The sequence below is a fragment of the Oncorhynchus keta genome, chromosome 1 (genome assembly GCF_023373465.1).
Source record: "Oncorhynchus keta strain PuntledgeMale-10-30-2019 chromosome 1, Oket_V2, whole genome shotgun sequence".
NCBI lineage: Eukaryota > Metazoa > Chordata > Actinopteri > Salmoniformes > Salmonidae > Oncorhynchus > Oncorhynchus keta.
In genome coordinates, this window is record NC_068421.1 from 44,431,437 (window position 1) to 44,449,784 (window position 18,348).

Here is an 18,348-nt window from a genome sequence, read left to right on the forward strand (position 1 = left end):
GCAAACGGTCCAGTACATCACTGAACCAAGCTCCCTGTCATCCAGGACCTCTATCCCAGGCGGTGTCAGAGGAAGGCCTTAAAATTGTCGAAGACTCCAGCCACCCTAGTCATAGACTGTTCTCTCTGCTGCCGCACGGCATGCAGTACCAGAGCGCCAAGTCTAGGTCCAAGAGGCTTCTAAACAGCTTCTAACCCCAAGCCATTAGACTCCTGAACATCTAACCAAAGGGCTACCCAGACTACTTGCATCCCCCCCTCTTTTACACCACTGCTACTCTCTGTTGTTATCTATGCATAGTCACTTTAATAACTCTACCTATATGTACATATTACCTCAACTAATTGGTGCCCCCGCACATTGACTCTGTACCGGTACCCCCCTGTATATAGTCTCGCTATTGTTATTTTACTGCTGCTCTTTAATTACTTGTTACTTTTATTTCTAATTCTTATCCTATTTTTTTTTAAACTGCATTGTTGGTTAGGGGCTCGTAAGTAAGCAATTTCACTGTAATGTCTACACCTGTTGTATTCGGTGCATGTGACTAATACAATTTGATTTGATTTGTATGGGCGAACGGTTAGCTGATATCAACATTCTGAACATAATCCCACCACCCCCATGGGGCACTATGTAATGGGCAGGCATAAGCTACGGACCTTGAAAACAACTGCATTTTATCGATGGCAATTTCAATGCACAGAGATACCCTGACGAGATCCTGAGACCCATTGTCGTGCCATTCATCCGCTGCCATCTCCTTGTGTTTCAGCATGATAATGCGCGGCCCCATGTCGCAAGGATCTGTACACAATTCCTGGAAGCTGAAAATGTCCCAGTTCTTCCACGGCCCGCATACTCACCCAGACATGTCACCCATTGAGCATGTTTGGAATGCTCTGGATCGACGTCTACGACAGCATGTTCCAGTTCCCGCCAATATCCAGCAACTTCGCACAGCCATTGAAGAGGAGTGGGGAATCTTTCCACAGGCCACAATCAACAGCCTGATCAACTCTTTGCGAAAGAGATGTGTCGCGCTGCATGAGGCAAATGGTAACACCAGACACAGACTGGACGCCCCTACTTTGTTTTTTAAGGTATCTGTGACCAACAGATGCATATCTGTACTCCCAGTCATGTGAAATCCCTCTTTCTTTCTTTCTGTGCACCCAAATGTTTGGGTGTAAAGGTTACCAGGTTATTAGCTAGCTAGCCAACGAGGTAACACGACTGAACAAGGTGCAAAATGGTTTAACAACGTCGATGAGCGAGTAGTTTTAGAATGGCCCACGACATGGTTTATGAATGTAAAGTGCGGTCCCGGCGATCCTTTACAGGAGGATTTTTTATTTTTTATGTTGCGCCGGTAATACGGGTCAGATCCTTTGACCTGGTTGGACTGGAAGCGAGCCACTTTTGCTCTAGTAACGGTGCAACCGTGATGCTAACGAATCCGTACTTAATTGTTTCTCTAGGGGCACTGGGAAACAACAGTAAAGTGAAGCCTTGTTACAACAATTATTATCTGGAAGATTTCTTTCATATTTGCACAGTGCTCCCAAAATAAAACCCAGAGTCACACAGCAAAATACAGTACCAGGCAAAAGTTTGGACACACCTACTCATTTAAGGGTTTTTCTTTACGTTTAACTATTTTCTACATTGTAGAATAATAGTGAAGACATCCAGACTATGAAATATAACATGATTCCATGTGTTAACTAAAAGAAAGTATTAGCCACCCTTTGCCTTGATGACAGCTTTGCACACTCTTGGCATTCTGCACACTAGGCAGGGTAGCCTAGTGGTTAGAGCGTTGGACTAGAAACCAGAAGGTTGCAAGTTCAAACCCCCGAGCTGACAAGGTACAACTCCCTGAACAGGCAGTTAAACCCACTCTTCCTAGGCCGTCATTGAAAACAAGAATTTGTTCTTAACTGACTTGCCTAGTTAAATAAAGGTAAAAAATAAAATAAAAAATGTTCTCTCAACCAGCTTCATGAGGTAGTCACCTGGAATGCATCTAAATTAACAGGTGTGCCTTGTTAAACGTTAATTTGTGGAATTTCTTTCCTTCTTAATGCGTTTGATCAGTTGTGTTGTGACAAGGTAGGGGTGGTATACAGAAGAAAGCCCTATTTGGTAAAATACCAAGTCCATATTATGGCAAGAACAGCTCAAATAAGCAAAGAGAAACGACAGTCCATCATTACTTTAAGACATGGTCAGTCAAATTTCAAACTTTGAAAGTTTCAACAAGTGCATTTGCAAAACCCATCAAGCGCTATGAGGAAACTGGCTCTTATGAGAACTGCCACAAGAAAGGAAAACCCAGAGTTACCTCTGCTGCAGAGGATAAGTTCATGAGTTACCAGCCTCAGAAATTGCAGCCCAAATAAATGCTTCACAGAGTTCAAGTAAAAGACATCTCAAAATCAACTGTTCAGAGGAGACTGTGTGAATCAGGCCTTCATGGTTGCTGCAAAGAAACCACTACTAAAGGACACCAATAACAAGAGACTTGCTTCGGCCAAGAAGCAATAGACATTAGACAGGTGGAAATCTGACCTTTGGTCTGACGAGTCCAAATGTGGAGATTTTTGGATCCAACTGCCGTGTCTTTGTGAGACGCGGAGTAGGTGAACAGATGATCTCGGCATATGTGGTTCCCACCGTGAATCATGGAGGAGGAGGTGTGATGGTGCTTTGCTGGTGACAATGTCTGTGATTTATTTAGAATTCAAGGCACACCAAACCAGCATGGCTACCACAGCGATACACCATCCCATCTGGTTTAAGCTTAGTGGGACTATTATTTGTGGACAATGACCCAACACGCCTCCAGGCAGTGTAAGGGTTATTTGACCAAGGAGGAGAGTGATTGAGTGCTCCATCAGATGACCTGGCCTCCCCAATCCTCCGACCTCAACCCAATTGAGATGGTTCCGGATGAGTTGGACCGCAGAGTGAAGCAAAAGAAGCCAACAAGTGCTCAGCATATGTGAGAACTCCTTCAAGATTGCATTCCAGGTGAAACTGGTTGAGAGAATGCCAAAGCTGTCATCACAGCTACTTTTGAAGAATCTAAAATAAAATATATATTTTTTGAATGAGTAGGTGTGTCCAAACTTTTGACTGGTACTGTATATATTGTTGTAAAGAAAATATATTACAGAGCAGGCGGTAAAGCTTCATAGGACACATTTTTGCCCTGTAGCACCTACAGATGAAACATTACGGAGTCTTAAAGGAATATCATAAAAATGCCACCTTTGATCAATTATTTCTCAATTATGCCAAATTATTAGTTACAAATGTAAAATATATGTAAACAATTCTTCCCCAAAAATAACCATGCTATGGGTTCCATTTTGTACAAATCCCCAAAATCATGGTATTTTTTATCCTGGTTTCGTTTGAAATCACTTATATGTTCTCCGCCTACAGCGATGCTTTACGTTTTTTTTTATAAGGATAACCTCCATGTCGGAGCATTTATGAGAATCACACCAGGCCATGAGCATAGGACAAAACCTTCTCAAGACACTGACGCAAACAAAGGCAATGACACCAGTGTCTACGCACAAGGCAAACAAATCACACACACGTCAGTGTCGCACCTCTTGTTGGAGAGGTGCTGGGGCTCCCTGTATGGGACGGGCATGACCATGGCCTTGTGTGAGCGGGGTTGGGGTGGTGGGGGGCCCATAGGGGTCCAGCGCTGAGGGGTGGGTGCGCTGTGCAGGCCAGGAGGGCCGGCGGTGCTGTCCCAGCGCCAATCGGGGGGGCGAGGGGAGGGCCGGTACCCTGCTGCCACAGGCTCAGGCTCTGGCTTCTGCTCCATTGTCTTCATCTCATACTCCTCTGTACAGCCCCTACAGACAGAGAAGGGGAACGGAGAGTCAGTGGTACTGCAAGGCTACACCGTTCACACACAAACACCAGACAACAACTAGAAATGTCATAGCTGCTTACAACATGTCAGTGGCTACGCGCACACACACACACACACACACACACACACACACACACACACACACACACACACACACACACACACACACACACACACACACACACACACACACACACACACACACACACACACACACTAATGAGCTTCTTCAGGACTCCATCAGGACTCGATCCCCTACTGTAAGGCCCCGGGTCAAGTGTGTGCGTTTCTACGAGCGTACGTACAGATAGAAGCCATGACCTGACCTCCCAGTCAGCCAGTTGTCGCTGGACAGAAGCACGGTAAGATAAACTGCTAATCTCATGAAGATTCTCCCGGTCAGCCTTTTATTCCTGTGTATGTGGCCTAGATGGGTCACCGTGCATCGAGTTTATACACGCGCAAGGCGTGTGGAAATGGTCGTTGTAGGCTAGACCACTCCAGTTAAACACTTTTATTAGTGCGATAACGGGCTTTTCTTCAACTTCCCCTAAACAGTCACGATCTGGACATTATGAGCCACTGCACTACCAATAATACAATGAAGTGCACATTCATTTTTTTGGGGAATATTCAAAGGAACACCCTCAATTACGTAATATCAGTTTCAGTGGGGCGTTCGTCTCCTTTTCGACTCAAGAGAGAGCGATATAGATCCCTCTTTAACCCGGAACGGCACGACAGGTTAAAGAGGCACCACACCGCCACAGACATCGTACATCGCTGCAACGGGGAGGGGGGTTAGGGGGAGGTGAGAGGAAGGACAGACGAGGGAAAATATAGAGGAGGAGGACGGCGGGGGAAGGGAAGAGAGGAGAAAAGAAAGAAAAAAAGAAGGCAGGTAAAGGGAAGTGGAGAAAGGGACAGGATACATTAACAAATTAGAGAACATGGAAAAGGAGGGAAAGGGAGGAGAAGTGGAGAAAGGGACAAGATACATGAACAAATTAGAGGACATGGAAAAGGAGGGAAAGGGAGGAGAAGTGGAGAAAGGGACAGGATACATGAACAAATTAGAGGACATGGAAAAGGAGGGAAAGGGAGGAGAAGTGGAGAAAGGGACAGGATACATTAACAAATTAGAGGACATGGAAAAGGAGGGAAAGGGAGGAGAAGTGGAGAAAGGGACAAGATACATGAACAAATTAGAGAACATGGAAAAGGAGGGAAAGGGAGGAGAAGTGGAGAAAGGGACAAGATACATGAACAAATTAGAGAACATGGAAAAGGAGGGAAAGGGAGGAGAAGTGGAGAAAGGGACAAGATACATGAACAAATTAGAGGACATGGAAAAGGAGGGAAAGGGAGGAGAAGTGGAGAAAGGGACAGGATACATTAACAAATTAGAGGACATGGAAAAGGAGGGAAAGGGAGGAGAAGTGGAGAAAGGGACAAGATACATGAACAAATTAGAGAACATGGAAAAGGAGGGAAAGGGAGGAGAAGTGGAGAAAGGGACAAGATACATGAACAAATTAGAGGACATGGAAAAGGAGGGAAAGGGAGGAGAAGTGGAGAAAGGGACAGGATACATTAACAAATTAGAGGACATGGAAAAGGAGGGAAAGGGAGGAGAAGTGGAGAAAGGGACAGAAAATATGAATATAGCCTAGGTGGCGGACAAGAAGAGGAGAAGAGCTGGACAGGGGCAGATTGTCCTGTCCGTGTCTCTGAGTGTGATCTCTCCCCTATTATTTGACCTGGGTTAAGCTCAATCACACAGGCCTGGCCACACTAAGCCCAAGACTGCTTCAGAAAACAACACACACACACACACACACCACCACTACTACCGCTGCAGGCTAAAGTAAACAGAGCACACACACAGAGGGGACATCGCAACATCACATGCACGGTCTGTATGAAAGATACCAGGAGACACTATATGGGTAGAATGATGGGCATATGGTGGTCTCTCGATCAGTCTCAAACACATACCAGTGAGTCTACTAACCAACCTTGTAAGGGAAAAAAAACTTGATCCCACACAAATATAACTGCCAATGTCAAGTCAAGAAACAACCCACACACACACACACACACACACACACACACACACACACACACACACACACACACACACACACACACACACACACACACACACACACACACACACACACACACACACACACACACACACACACACCAGAGCACCAACCTTAGAGACAGAAAACACCGGTGCCCACTTCCAGAGACCGCTCCATCGCAATGGCCGGCCTGACAGCTGGAGCTCTCTCTCTCACACACACATTCCGCGAGCAAACACACACCCTCTCTCGCTACTGCATCTCTATATCGCTGTCCTGTCCACAGCGCACACCGGGAGGGGAGAGAAAGAGGAAGAAGTGAAGGCAGTTCTCTTTTCTCTCTCCCACCCACTTGGCTTCTCCCACCTGAGAGGTGTTCAGACACGTCTACCCATCCAAGCTCCTCTACGCCGCTGCCCTACTGTACACACACTGCCTCTCTCTCCCTCCTCTTCTACCCTCTTCATTCAAACAGAGCACGCACTTTTCATTCATCGCCTCTATATATTTATTTATTTCCCCGCAGATTCCAGGCCTTAATCTCATGCAATCCGTTTTCCTGGCACACTATAGAAAACGAGCCTGATAGAGAGAGATGGGGGTGGGGTGAAAAAGAGAGGGCGGAACAGAAAGAGTGAAATACAAGACTAATTATGTAGTGTGTGTAGAGGAGTGAGCGTGTGTGTGTGTGTGTGCGTGTATCAAATGGGTTTAAGTCATGCAATTAAGCTGCCTTAAACATTTAAGAAGTCCAACCACTGTGCCATCACACAGCCCCGGCAGCACAATTACTGTATTTAGCAAACCCCAACTCAATCAAGAACAGACATCCTGCTCCATGTGACCCTGACTACGGAGCAGCACACTCGGAGGGGGGTCCAAAATGGCACCCTATTCTCTATATAGTGCACCACTTTTAACCAGAGCCCTATGGGCCCTATTTGAACGTATTTGCACTAAATAGGGGAAAGGGTGCCATTCGGGACACACCCAAGCTGGGCTATATATCGAGTAGAGACTAGTCCCACTGTGTGTAGTCAGTGCGTATTCATCTCAGTAACATTCAACCCCACACTATTTAATAGAGCCTCATTATCCCACTGTACTCAAGGCCCATACTCAGATGAAAGGTTGAGAGGAACGGAGCCAACAAAAAGAGAGATGGGGGAAGGGGAGATAGCAAGAGAGATAAAGGGGAGATAGCAAGAGAGATAAAGAGTGAGAGGCACGTGAAAAAACACAGGCATTACAGGCAGACAGCGAGAAGGGGAATAAGAAAGCTTGAAAGGAAATTGTGTACTCATTCCATTGATTGTTACTTCCGTTCTATCCATCTCTTTCTTTCCCTCTCCTCTTTCACCACGTCCAGGAATTCACACATGTTCAGACCATGTGCCTCTCGCCTCTCTTTCACACACTCCCACTCAAAACTCTCCACAGAACAGAGACGTCTGGCCAGCATATCTCAGCTCTGTTGGTGTTGCTGTGTGTTGTGACTCTTCTCTCTCTGCAACACATCCTTCGGAGGCAGGATGATGCTTTGACACAAACACATTTATATTCACACACAGACACTCAAAACGCGCGCGCACACACTCAAACACATGGGCACAAACACACTGACCTGCGGGGCCCTCCCTCCTCGTAGGGCGGTATGATCACCACTTTAACGGTGACCGACGTCCTCAGTAGGTCGATCATCTGCTCGTGTGTCAGGGTTACCGCGGCAACCTTGCAGATCTCCACCAACCGGCTGCCCTGCCTCAGCCCCGCCTGCCAGGCAAAGCCGTACTCCTCCACCTAAAGCAGGTAAAAAAAAATATGAAAATAAATAAATAAATATATATGTAATATAAATTCACAATGATTTTTTATGGATTTGACTTCACAGAAATATATTTTTTGAAGGAATGGAAAAGTACCTCGGCCACGGTGCCATCCAGCCTGACGTGGAACCCCAGCTGTCCCAGGCCGTTCCTCCTCAGAGTCATATCCACCGTCTCACAGCCCACCGTCAGCGCCTGGGGAGAGAGGGAGGGAGGAGAGCCTAGGAGCTTTAAGCAAATAAAAAGGCTTCACAAAGACTGGTGGTTTTAAATGCATCATTAAATACATAATCACACAAAACAGCCAAACATGGATTTTTGTTTCAGAACCGCCCCTTGGCAAGAATCACGGTCACCTTAGCCTGGGTGTCTGTTTGTCTGCTTTAGCAAACTCTTAATTGTCTTACGCAACAATGTAGGGAAGTGGTACCCAGGCTAAAAAATCCAGTTGAACTCTTCCCTAGCCCGGTGCCTCTTACACCACCATACATGTGGTAAACCTTCCCCTGCTCTATGACCTCTGCCCGCTCACCTTTAACCTCTGCACCACCTCCCTGATGTCCTGAGCAAAGCCCTCTGGGACTCGGACAGCGATGTGGTCTCCTCTCCCGTAGAAGATCTTCAGCGCCAGCCTCTCCGGCGTCCAGCCGATCACGTCGACGCAAAAGCAGTTGAACACCACTTCCTTGGTGTTGCAGTCTGCCAGGAGGATGTACTCTGCCGACACGCCCAGAGCGCAGGAGATCTCCGTCCCGCCGCCACTGAAGTCCTGGGCCAGCACCCTCCACGCCACCGCCCCGGCCGCTCCCAACTCGGCCCCCTCCCTCGCCCGCGCCCGCTCTCTCTTCTTCGACGCCAGCGAGATGAGGTTGTTGAGTTTGCCCGCGGAGTCGAGCGGCGTACTGCTCACACAGTTCTCGGCTAAGTCTCTGAGGTACTCCTGTCGCGTGCGCGTGGCCATGGTGTGGAACTTCTCGGACTTGTGCGCGGCGCTCTCTGCATTGATCACCTTGGCCAAGAGGAAGTTGCGGAAGGCTTCAGGGTCACGGAATGTCACCCCGCTGGGGATGGGCGGGCCGAAGGGAGGCACGTCCTTCATGCGCGTCACAGCCACACTGAGGATAGAGGAGTAAAAAATATTTACAAAACATCAACAAACCCACCAATAACAGCAGCATAATGAATGCCATGGTGGGAGTTGGTGTGTCCCCCCCCCTACCTGTAGCAAGTGCCGTCGGAGCAGGGGTTGTGCACGCGGACGATGACGAACACGTGCTGGAAGTGGGAGCGGATGTTCTGAGGGGTGAAGGGCAGCGCTCCCGGCTCCTGGAAGATTATTGTGACGATGTCGTTCCCTATGTGCCTCTTCCTCAGGAGCTGAGGGAGAAAAAGAAAGGGGGGGGGAGAAGGAGCAAAAAGGAACGTGTGAAAGAGGGAGACAGAAAGGAGTGCGAGCGAGGGTGGAGGTAAGCACATAGAGTTGGCAGAGGGAGAGACAGACCGAAGCAGAAGGAGGGAGGAGAGTGAGCGGGGGAGACAGAACAAGTACAAATGAACATGAGTGAGACAGAACTGGCACTATGAGCTCACTTGACTCACTATCGCACCATTATATTGTTAGGGAATATAAGGTAGCTTCAGTTTGACAGGGGTTTCATCCTCCAGGGTAAGGAGCTTTTTTCAGGAGTTTATTATTTTTTTAAATTACCCATGTGACCTGATAAGGAAAAACAGGTCCCATCATAACCCTAAAATTAATCACTGTCAATACCTTATAGGGTCCAGAGTTTTCCTAGTTAGGTTAACATATAAGGAAAAACTCCAGGCCCCAGAAGGAAAGTCAGTGTGCAGTTGTCAGGTATCGTCAGGTATGTGGATAATCAGGGCTTTATTCAGGAACATTTCTTGGACTACTTTGATGTGTCAAGTGGGCGAGATACAGTCTGTTTGATTTGATGAATTTTGAGATTTCTGAGTTTAAGTTCATAGAGAAACTCGTTGTCCAAACCTACGATGGTGCGGCTGCAATGGAATGTATCTGCTATTTGTATTTACATACACTATCACATTACACATCATTGATTTTACTCCTTGCTTGGACTAACTCATTCTTAGCTCATTTGTCTAACTGTGTAGTGTGATTGTTTTTAGTCTTCCCAGTCAAATCCTGTCCAGCACTGGTCAAAACTCTGAACACCTCAACTCATGCCTCATACCCTCATTCAATCCCTGCTGTGATCCCTTTCCAACACGGTGTAAGTAGCCCTCTCATTCCCCATAACACTGTACAACAAATGTATTCATTAAAATAATTTGTCTTTGACGATTTTTGAAAAACACTTTGTCGTCTCCATGCGTTCCGCGCCTATACCGTGAGTCTCCCATCCTACTCCATTTTTCAGCTCACCAGCCTCCACTGGTGTGAATGTTTATTGGTGATCAACACTGACACCTAGAGGTTGCAAGGCAGAAGTAAAACATGTTGCTGCTGTTGCCTTTGCGCCCCTGGATGGAGTAAGTGTGCTGAATATTCATCTATTCTCTGCCATTGTACCATTTACACACCCACACGCCTATAAAAGTAGTTCAGTCAGGCACACATATAGCGTAACCACAGAGTTTTTGTACCCAGAGGCGCAACGTCGCGATACTTCTAGGAAAGCGTCTGGAAGCCGACTTAACAGACCAGGGTTTGGCAGACAATGGGAGGAAGTCGTCCTTAGTTGTTCATTTTCTCGAATTCTAAAGGCAAAACCTAGATTTGAGCAAATATCTTAAGTAGCTGGACCTGTCATTACTACAACCTTGTGAAACTGACAGGTATGATTTTCTTTTAATATCGAAGGAGTGACTTTAATTTGACAGCCTGCACATGCGTCATTATGCAAGGCATTTAGTCAGCAACCAGTCTGTGTTGCCCAGCAACAGCCCCAAAACATCACTGCTCTAGAGGAGATCTGCATGGAGGAATGGGCCAAAATACCAACAACAGTGTGTGAAAACCTTGTGAAGACTTACAGAAAACATTTGACTTCTGTCATTGCCAACAAAGGGTATAATAACAAAGTAGAGAAACTTTTGTTTATTGACCAAATACTTATTTTCCACCATAATTTGCAAATAAATTCATTAAAAATCCTACAATGTGATTTTCTGGATTTTTTTCTCACATTTTGTCTGTCATAGTTGAAGTGTACCTATGATGAAAATTACAGGCCTCTCTCATCTTTTTGAGTGGGAGAACTTGCACAATTGGTGGCTGACTAATTACTTTTTTGCCCCAATTCACATACAGTGCATTCCAAATTATTCAGACACCTTGACTGACAAAAATGTTGCTGTTAGCAACAGTTAGCATGTTTTAGCAACTATTTGAATGTATCCACTACACAGTGGGGCAAAAAAAGTATATATATTAAGTGCTCAGTGACTTTCAACGTGGCACCGTCATAGGATGCCACCTTTCCAACAAGTTAGGTTTGTCAAATTTCTGCCCTGCTAGAGCTGCCGCGGTCAACTGTAAATGCTGTTATTGTGAGGTGGAAACATCTAAGAGGAACAACGGCTCAGCCGCAAAGTGGTAGGCCACACAAGCTCACAGAACTGGACCGCTGAGTGCTGAAGCGTGTAAAAATCACCTGTCCTCGTTTGCAAGACTCAATTTAGAGTTCAAAACTGCCCCTGGAAGCAACATCAGCACAAAACCTGTTCGTCTGGAGCTTCATGAAATGGGTTTCCATGGCTGAGCAGCTGCACACGAGACTTAGATTATTATGAGCAATGCCAAGCGTCGGCTGGAGTTGTGTAAAGCTCGCCGCCATTGGACTCTGGAGCAGTGGAAAAGTGTCCTCTGGAGTGATGCCAGAACACGACCTGCCCGAATGCATAGTGCCAACTGTAAAGTTTGGTGGATGAAGAATAATGGAATGGGGCTGCTTTTCATGGTTCGGGCTACACCCCTTAGTTCCAGTGAAGGGAAATCTTAATGCTACAGCATACAATGACATTCTAGACAATTCTGTGCTTCCAACTTTGTGGCAACAGTTTGGGGAAGCACCTTTCCTTGTTTCAGCAATGCCCCAATGCACAAATTGAGGTCCATACAGAACTGATTTGTCTAGGTCAGTGTGGAAGAACTTGACTGGCCTGCACAGAGCCCTGACCTCAACCCCATCGAACACTTTTGGGATGAATTGGAACGCAGACTGCGAGCCAGACCTGAATGGAAGCTCGTCCCAGCAGCAATGTTCCAACATCTAGTGGAATGCCTTCCCAGAACAGTGGAGGCTGGTATAACAGCAAAGGGGGAGGACCAACTCCATATTAATACCATGCAGGTGTCCACATACTTTTGGCCATGTGGTGTATGTGCTAGCAACAGTTACTGTACAGTTGGCATGTATTTAATGAACATAGATACCGTTAGCAGCACATTACAAATATAAGTACACTCCTGGGGTTTATATGACCTTGTACATTCACCCACATTAAGTTCTCATGCAAACACTTGGGCATACACAAGAAATGCCGAGCTTAACAACCGACGCACAGTTTCACTCGCACACACCGTTAACACAACGCCCTGAGGGATATGTCGGAAGGCAGCTTCATTTAGAGCAGAAAGGGAAACCTAGAGCCCGAGCCCCACCCAGCTTCGATCCAGTTATAAGAGAGAGAGGACTGAAAAGGCCATTCAAAAAGGGAACAAAGACTCAAGGAAAAACACCACAGACACAGAATTGAAGAGGAACGCCAGTCTAAAAGAGAGGGAGAAGTTATATTTCACGAGCAGCCGCAATTGTCCATGTCCGAGCCAGACAAACTATAGAACAGAGCTGTAACAAAACCACATTACACAAACACAAGAGAGTTTATATAACCCTTCCTGTCTCTGTCCGCCATGTGTCTTCTGAATCTGAGCTATGACACTCAACGGTGACACTCGGACGGACGTCCAAAGGATTAGTGAGACTTTGACAATGGCCACTCCACCCTGAGTACCCTTTGGGTCATCTGGAAGAGTGCCTGACCCCTGTAACTACACCTGTGGGATTGACCAGACAACAATACTAGATAGAAGGGGAGTTGAAGGTGTCTGGGGTGGGCTGTGGTAGACCATGCTGTGTGTGTGTGTGTGTGTGTGTGTGTGTGTGTGTGTGTGTTGGTCTCACCTGCTGTGGGTTGTTGGGCATGTAGGGCAGCATGGTGGACACGTGGAACATGACCTCATAGCCCTGGTAGGTGGTGTACAGGGAGTGGGTTCCCGTCGAGTCAGCTGGGGGAAACCGAGAGAGAGAGCAACACACACAAACATACGCACAAGCAAACACACGGTCAACGTTCCGTTATCCTGTCCCAGTTCAGCACCAGGGCATGAACTCAACAAATAAAGGAACACCACATCAAAAAGAAACACAGTCTGTCGAGACTCTTTATAAACGGTTGACTTCATAGGATTTGACGCAGCAACAGAGTTTTTACATCCATGAGCCATTTGACAGGAATCACTCATTTTACTCAGTGTTCACACCTGGGCCTTAAGTTACATCATTACATGATTGCAAAAACTACATTTAACCATTAGGAAGGCACGGAGAAAAAAAGTGATGACATTGGGCACACACATTCGCCTGCACACACACCCTACTACGCCCCCCCCCCCAACACACACACACACAAACAAGACACAAACACCAACGAACACAAACACAAACACTCTACCCTCCCACACACACACACAGACACGTACTCTTAGTGTCCAGCTGGGCGGCGTAGTTGGTGAAGCCTCGGAGGCACACCTGCTCCCCTAGCAGGTCCATGAAGGCAGAGAAGGCGGGCGTGGCCTCTTCGTTGTTATACATCTCCTCTTCGGTGCTCTGCCCTGCCCGACACAGCAGCACTCCCACCTTGTGCTTCTGACTCAGCTACACCGGAGAAGAAACAAATATTAGGCCGCATTCACACGCGGCTGCCGCTCCCCCGGCGCAAACTGAGACACGCCTGTCTGGCGTTTATGACTGTAGCTATAGGAGGTGATAAAAAGACACAGATATATCACTTAACTCGCGCCTGAGACCATGGCCCGCCGACTCACCCCCTGTTCGTCCAGTTTGAGGAGCTGCTCGGTGACCTTGGGCGTGCTGAGAGCCAGGCGCAGGCAGGACACACTGAGCTCCGGGACCACCTGCTCCAGCACCTCCTTCAGGGGGAGACCCCGCACCGTGCCGTGCCTCCCCGTGGAGGCCACCGCATCCTCCAGGATGGACCCCCGCAACGTCACCAGCTACACACACACACACACACACACACACACACACACACACACACACACACACACACACACACACACACACACACACACACACACACACACACACACACACACACACACACACACACAGAGGACATGGGAGTGATAGAGATGTGAAACACACACGAAAAGGTAAGATGAGACGTACTTTATTGTCCATTCACTTGCAGAGAACTTGCTCACATCTATGTCTCTGGAAGTTGTTTTGAGACATTGAGAAAAAGGACAAATGTCTTCAGTAGATGAATATCTGCAATCTTTAAAAGCTTCTTACTGCCATGCACCTGAGTGAACCCTACAGGGGAGACCGGTACTCGGGGTGTTTCCAGACAACGGGGCCATAACAATCTCAGGTGCTGAGAGAGCTGTATTTTATTCATTGTATTCAGAGAGACCACGGCACCGTGCTTCATTAAAACTGCAACACACTGCCGAGGAGCTGGAGGGGACGAGAGAGTGCTTCACCTTAACGAAGTCAAGGGTTTTTTGTCGTGGGGGAAAAGAAACCCCTAAATAGTGCAGGTTAAATTCCACCTATTCAGATGACCTTCTGGCACAACACAGAGCTACTCAAGTCGTTTCTCAGATGCTGAGCCAATAGTTGCCAATAACCTGTCGTCGAACTATTCACATCGTGTTTCCCCCCGGTGACCTTTAACCTCTGACAATTGTCCCCAACCCAATCTCTCCCCCTGGCAGGATGGGGAACCCTTACGTTGGTGTCCAGTAGTGGCTGACTGCACCAGCCTGGGGCATCTGTAGGGTATGTGTAACAATGTGTTTGAGTGCACGTGGACGAGCGCGATTGAGTGTGCATCGTGTGGTTATAGCATGCTGTGTCAGCGTCGTTCAAACTTCAATGAGTGAGGGGGTTGTGAGCTGTCTGTGTGTCTGTGTGTCTGTCTGTGTGTGGGAACCAAGGACAGGCCTGAGTGGAGCGTCTGTGTGAGCTAATCTCTGTAGACACAGGCGGCGGAGCGGCCCATTGTTCCATAGGGACTAAGGCGAGGAGGCCAGGCAGCCATGTAATCCAGCTAAAAACAACAGGGAGGGCAGCAGCTAGCCAGAGGGGCACAGTCACTCACTGGACACTATTGGAAAGTACTATTAAGATGGCTATTTGTGCAGTGGTCAGTCAATCTGTCAATCAGTCTCTGAGTATTCAGACCCCTTGACTTTTTCCACATTTTGTTACGTTACTGCCTTATTCTAAAATGGAGCGAATTAACCCCCAATCAATCTACACACAATACCTCGTAATGACAAAGCAAAAAACGGAAGCGCGGGGGGACATATCACATTTACGTAAATATTCAGACCCTTTACTCAACAAGTACTTTGTTGAAGCACCTTTGGCAGCACCTTTCAAGTTCGGTACAAGTTTGGGCTCTGGCTGGGCCACTCAAGGACATTCAGAGACTTGTCCCAAAGCCACTCCTGCATCGTCTTGGCTGTGTGCTTACGGTCGTTGTCCTATTGGAAGGTGAATCTTCGCCCCAGTCGGAGGTCCTGAGTGCTCTGGAGCAGGTTTTCATCAAGGATCTCTGTACTTTGCTTCGTTCATCTTTCCCTCGATCCGGACTAGTCTCCTAGTCTCTGCCACTGAAAAATCCCCACAGCATGATGCTGCCACCACCATGCTTCACCGTAGGGATGGTGCCAGGTCTCCTTCAGTCATGGCGCTTGGCATTCAGGCCAAAGCGATCAATCTTGGTTTCATCAGACCAGAGAATCTTGTTTCTCATGGTCTGGGAGTCCTTTAGTTGGCAAGTGGGCTGTCATGTGGCTTTTACTGAGGAGTGGCTTCCGTCTGGCCACTCTACCTTCAAAGGCCTGATTGGTGGAGTGCCGCAGAGATAGTTGTCCTTCTGGAAACAGGATGCAACCGGAGCTCAATTTCGAGTCTCATAGCAAAGAGTCTGAATACTTAAGTAAATAAGGTATGTTTTCGCTTTGTCATTATGGGCTATTGTGTGTAGTTTGAGTATATTTAAAAAAAAAAATACATCAATTTTAGAGTAAGGCTGTAACGTACATTTTTTGTGGAAAAAGTCAAGGGGTCTGAATACTTCCCGAATGCATTGTACAAGAAACATCCTGAGATAACTTGAGTGTGCAGGAAAGGTAGTGCCAGGTACATGTGGACTCTTAGAGTGCCCTAAAAATAGTGGCCTGGATTGTTTATGGGCTTTTCCACATGAATATTTCAGTGCCTCCGGTGGTGCCCTAGTTTGTTAATGGGAGATCCCCGCACACTGGGGCACCCGTTTTTCAAAACCCTGTCCAAGGACAAAGTGTCCACACTTGGTGTTTATAATCTACTAAAGAGGACTTTGGTAATGCTCGATGGCCAATCATAGAGAACGCCCTGTCCCAGGCCTGGAGGGGTGGTGATCCAATCAGAGCACATCTTTGCTTGCCTGGCTACCCAGACTCATTGCTCCGGCCAAACACTACGCCACACGTACGAACGTTAGTTCCTTCTCCGCAATGAGTCTGGATCTGAGGACCTCCCCAAACCTTTACCGAATGCGAACACATTCGGGCCGTCTGATTGGTCCAGAAACCAATGGGTTGGGCCAGAGTTAGACCACACGTGGGTAAAGTGGCGGTTTGAAAACGTATCATTGGCTTTGATACTCTGATCAGGTAGAGAGGATCTAAATCGCTGATGACTTTGTTTTGTACAACGCACCTCTTCACCACAACTGACTTCAACGATGGCCGTCTCAGACTAAAGCATGAAGCGATCCACAGCGCAACAGAAAGAAGGAGTTGTCCGGCTACATCTTTGCTTCGAATGAAGAGGTTTGACCGATCACTAGCTGGGGTTTGAGTGGAGAGAGGCCAACCAGTGGACCGGGGCCGGGCCCGGGGCAGCGTTTGGGCTTAGCTGTTCTGAGCAGGGCCTGGTCAGGTGGAAATTTCCACTGGCAGAGAATTGAGGGATTGGAGAGTGCGAGGGGAAGGTGTGAAGGGAGAGGGTAGTGTGGGGTGGAGCCAGGATGAGCCGTGGTGACTCGCTGAGGTCCAGTCCAGGCATAAATAACAGCGTCCAAAAAAACGCACACTCCCACCCTGTGTCTCAAGCACACTCTGCCTACTCAAACGACACACACATTTGGCAGCGTCAGTATTCAGCCTACTCGGTGTTCCATCTAGCTGTGTGTAGGCAGACAGTGGGAGGCGGGGGTTAGGTGTTAGTACCTCACTGGTTCTGGCGATGACGCGGTACTGGTACTGGTCCTTCAGGTCTTTAGTGTCGTCCAGTTTCTCCCTGCGGATACTCACAGCCACCGGACCCAGCTTGTCGTCCGTGCCAAAGTAGTTTGAGTGCTCTGAAGTGACACACAGGGAGAGAGTGTGTTCACAACATGTCTGGACATGCCTTTGGTACTGTTGATCACCGTGTATTGATCATTGCAATAACAGCCTTTGGACATGGAAAAATGGAGGAGGGAAAGTAGGGGGGGTTGAGATGAAAGGAGATCAGAGCGGAGGAGGGAAAGAGAGAGAGAGAGAGAGTCAGAGAGAGAGATTCACATTGAATTAAAATCAGGTCATCAAGGAAGCTGAGGACATTGATTAGAGCTACAAATGACAAACAAAGACTGTACAGCTGAGCCGGTGGTGTGGTGGCATGGCTTGCTCGGAACAGATTCCACTTTTCCCAGATGTCACATGCTTGAGTAACCTTCAGATAGGTAGAGTAGATAATACAATAATAATAATAATATACTAAATTCAATTATATTTGCTCTTCAATCCACAACAACACAAACCGCTTGCTTTGACGTACTAGCCTTATTGCTCTGCGCGATATAGGCCTCGTAGCCAGACATGCTGGTTTCATAAACAGATCGCTCCACATGATATTTTATTACAACTGTGTGACGAATGAGTAGCCTGTCTGCTTATCTACAGTTTGATGAATATAAGTGGAAATCTCCGATGAGACACATTCCTAAAGTAAAAGGCTATAAACATATCAATCCGTATGATTCATTAGCGACTTCTCCCATTTGTGAGCGGAGGAGGAGGAAACCCATGGAAGGATCTCGTTTTCAACTAGTTTCGCCCCTGCATAATTGAAGAGGCTCAGCCATGTTTAGCATTCCCGCTTTGTCCCGCAGTACAAACGTCAGCTTTTTGACATGCATGCAGGGTAGTACAGTTACAACAGCAGAGTAGTCTCATGTTCCACACAGCGTTCTGTCTCTA

General features: G+C 47.3%; 1 protein-coding gene across 3 annotated transcripts in view; it reads right to left on the bottom strand.

The window, feature by feature from the left end:
* Positions 1-18,348, bottom strand: part of sipa1l3 (signal-induced proliferation-associated 1 like 3) — a 91,895-nt gene that overhangs the window by 13,902 nt on the left and 59,645 nt on the right. For all 3 annotated transcript variants that reach the window (XM_052525779.1, XM_052525784.1, XM_052525783.1), the window contains exons 4-12: positions 17,335-17,465; positions 13,912-14,100; positions 13,567-13,741; positions 12,989-13,092; positions 9,037-9,194; positions 8,350-8,932; positions 7,914-8,012; positions 7,616-7,791; positions 3,627-3,881 (exon numbers count right to left, since the gene is read on the bottom strand). In XM_052525779.1, coding sequence (XP_052381739.1) covers positions 3,627-3,881; positions 7,616-7,791; positions 7,914-8,012; positions 8,350-8,932; positions 9,037-9,194; positions 12,989-13,092; positions 13,567-13,741; positions 13,912-14,100; positions 17,335-17,465 — 1,870 coding nt within the window. The remainder of the gene's footprint in view (positions 1-3,626; positions 3,882-7,615; positions 7,792-7,913; positions 8,013-8,349; positions 8,933-9,036; positions 9,195-12,988; positions 13,093-13,566; positions 13,742-13,911; positions 14,101-17,334; positions 17,466-18,348) is intronic.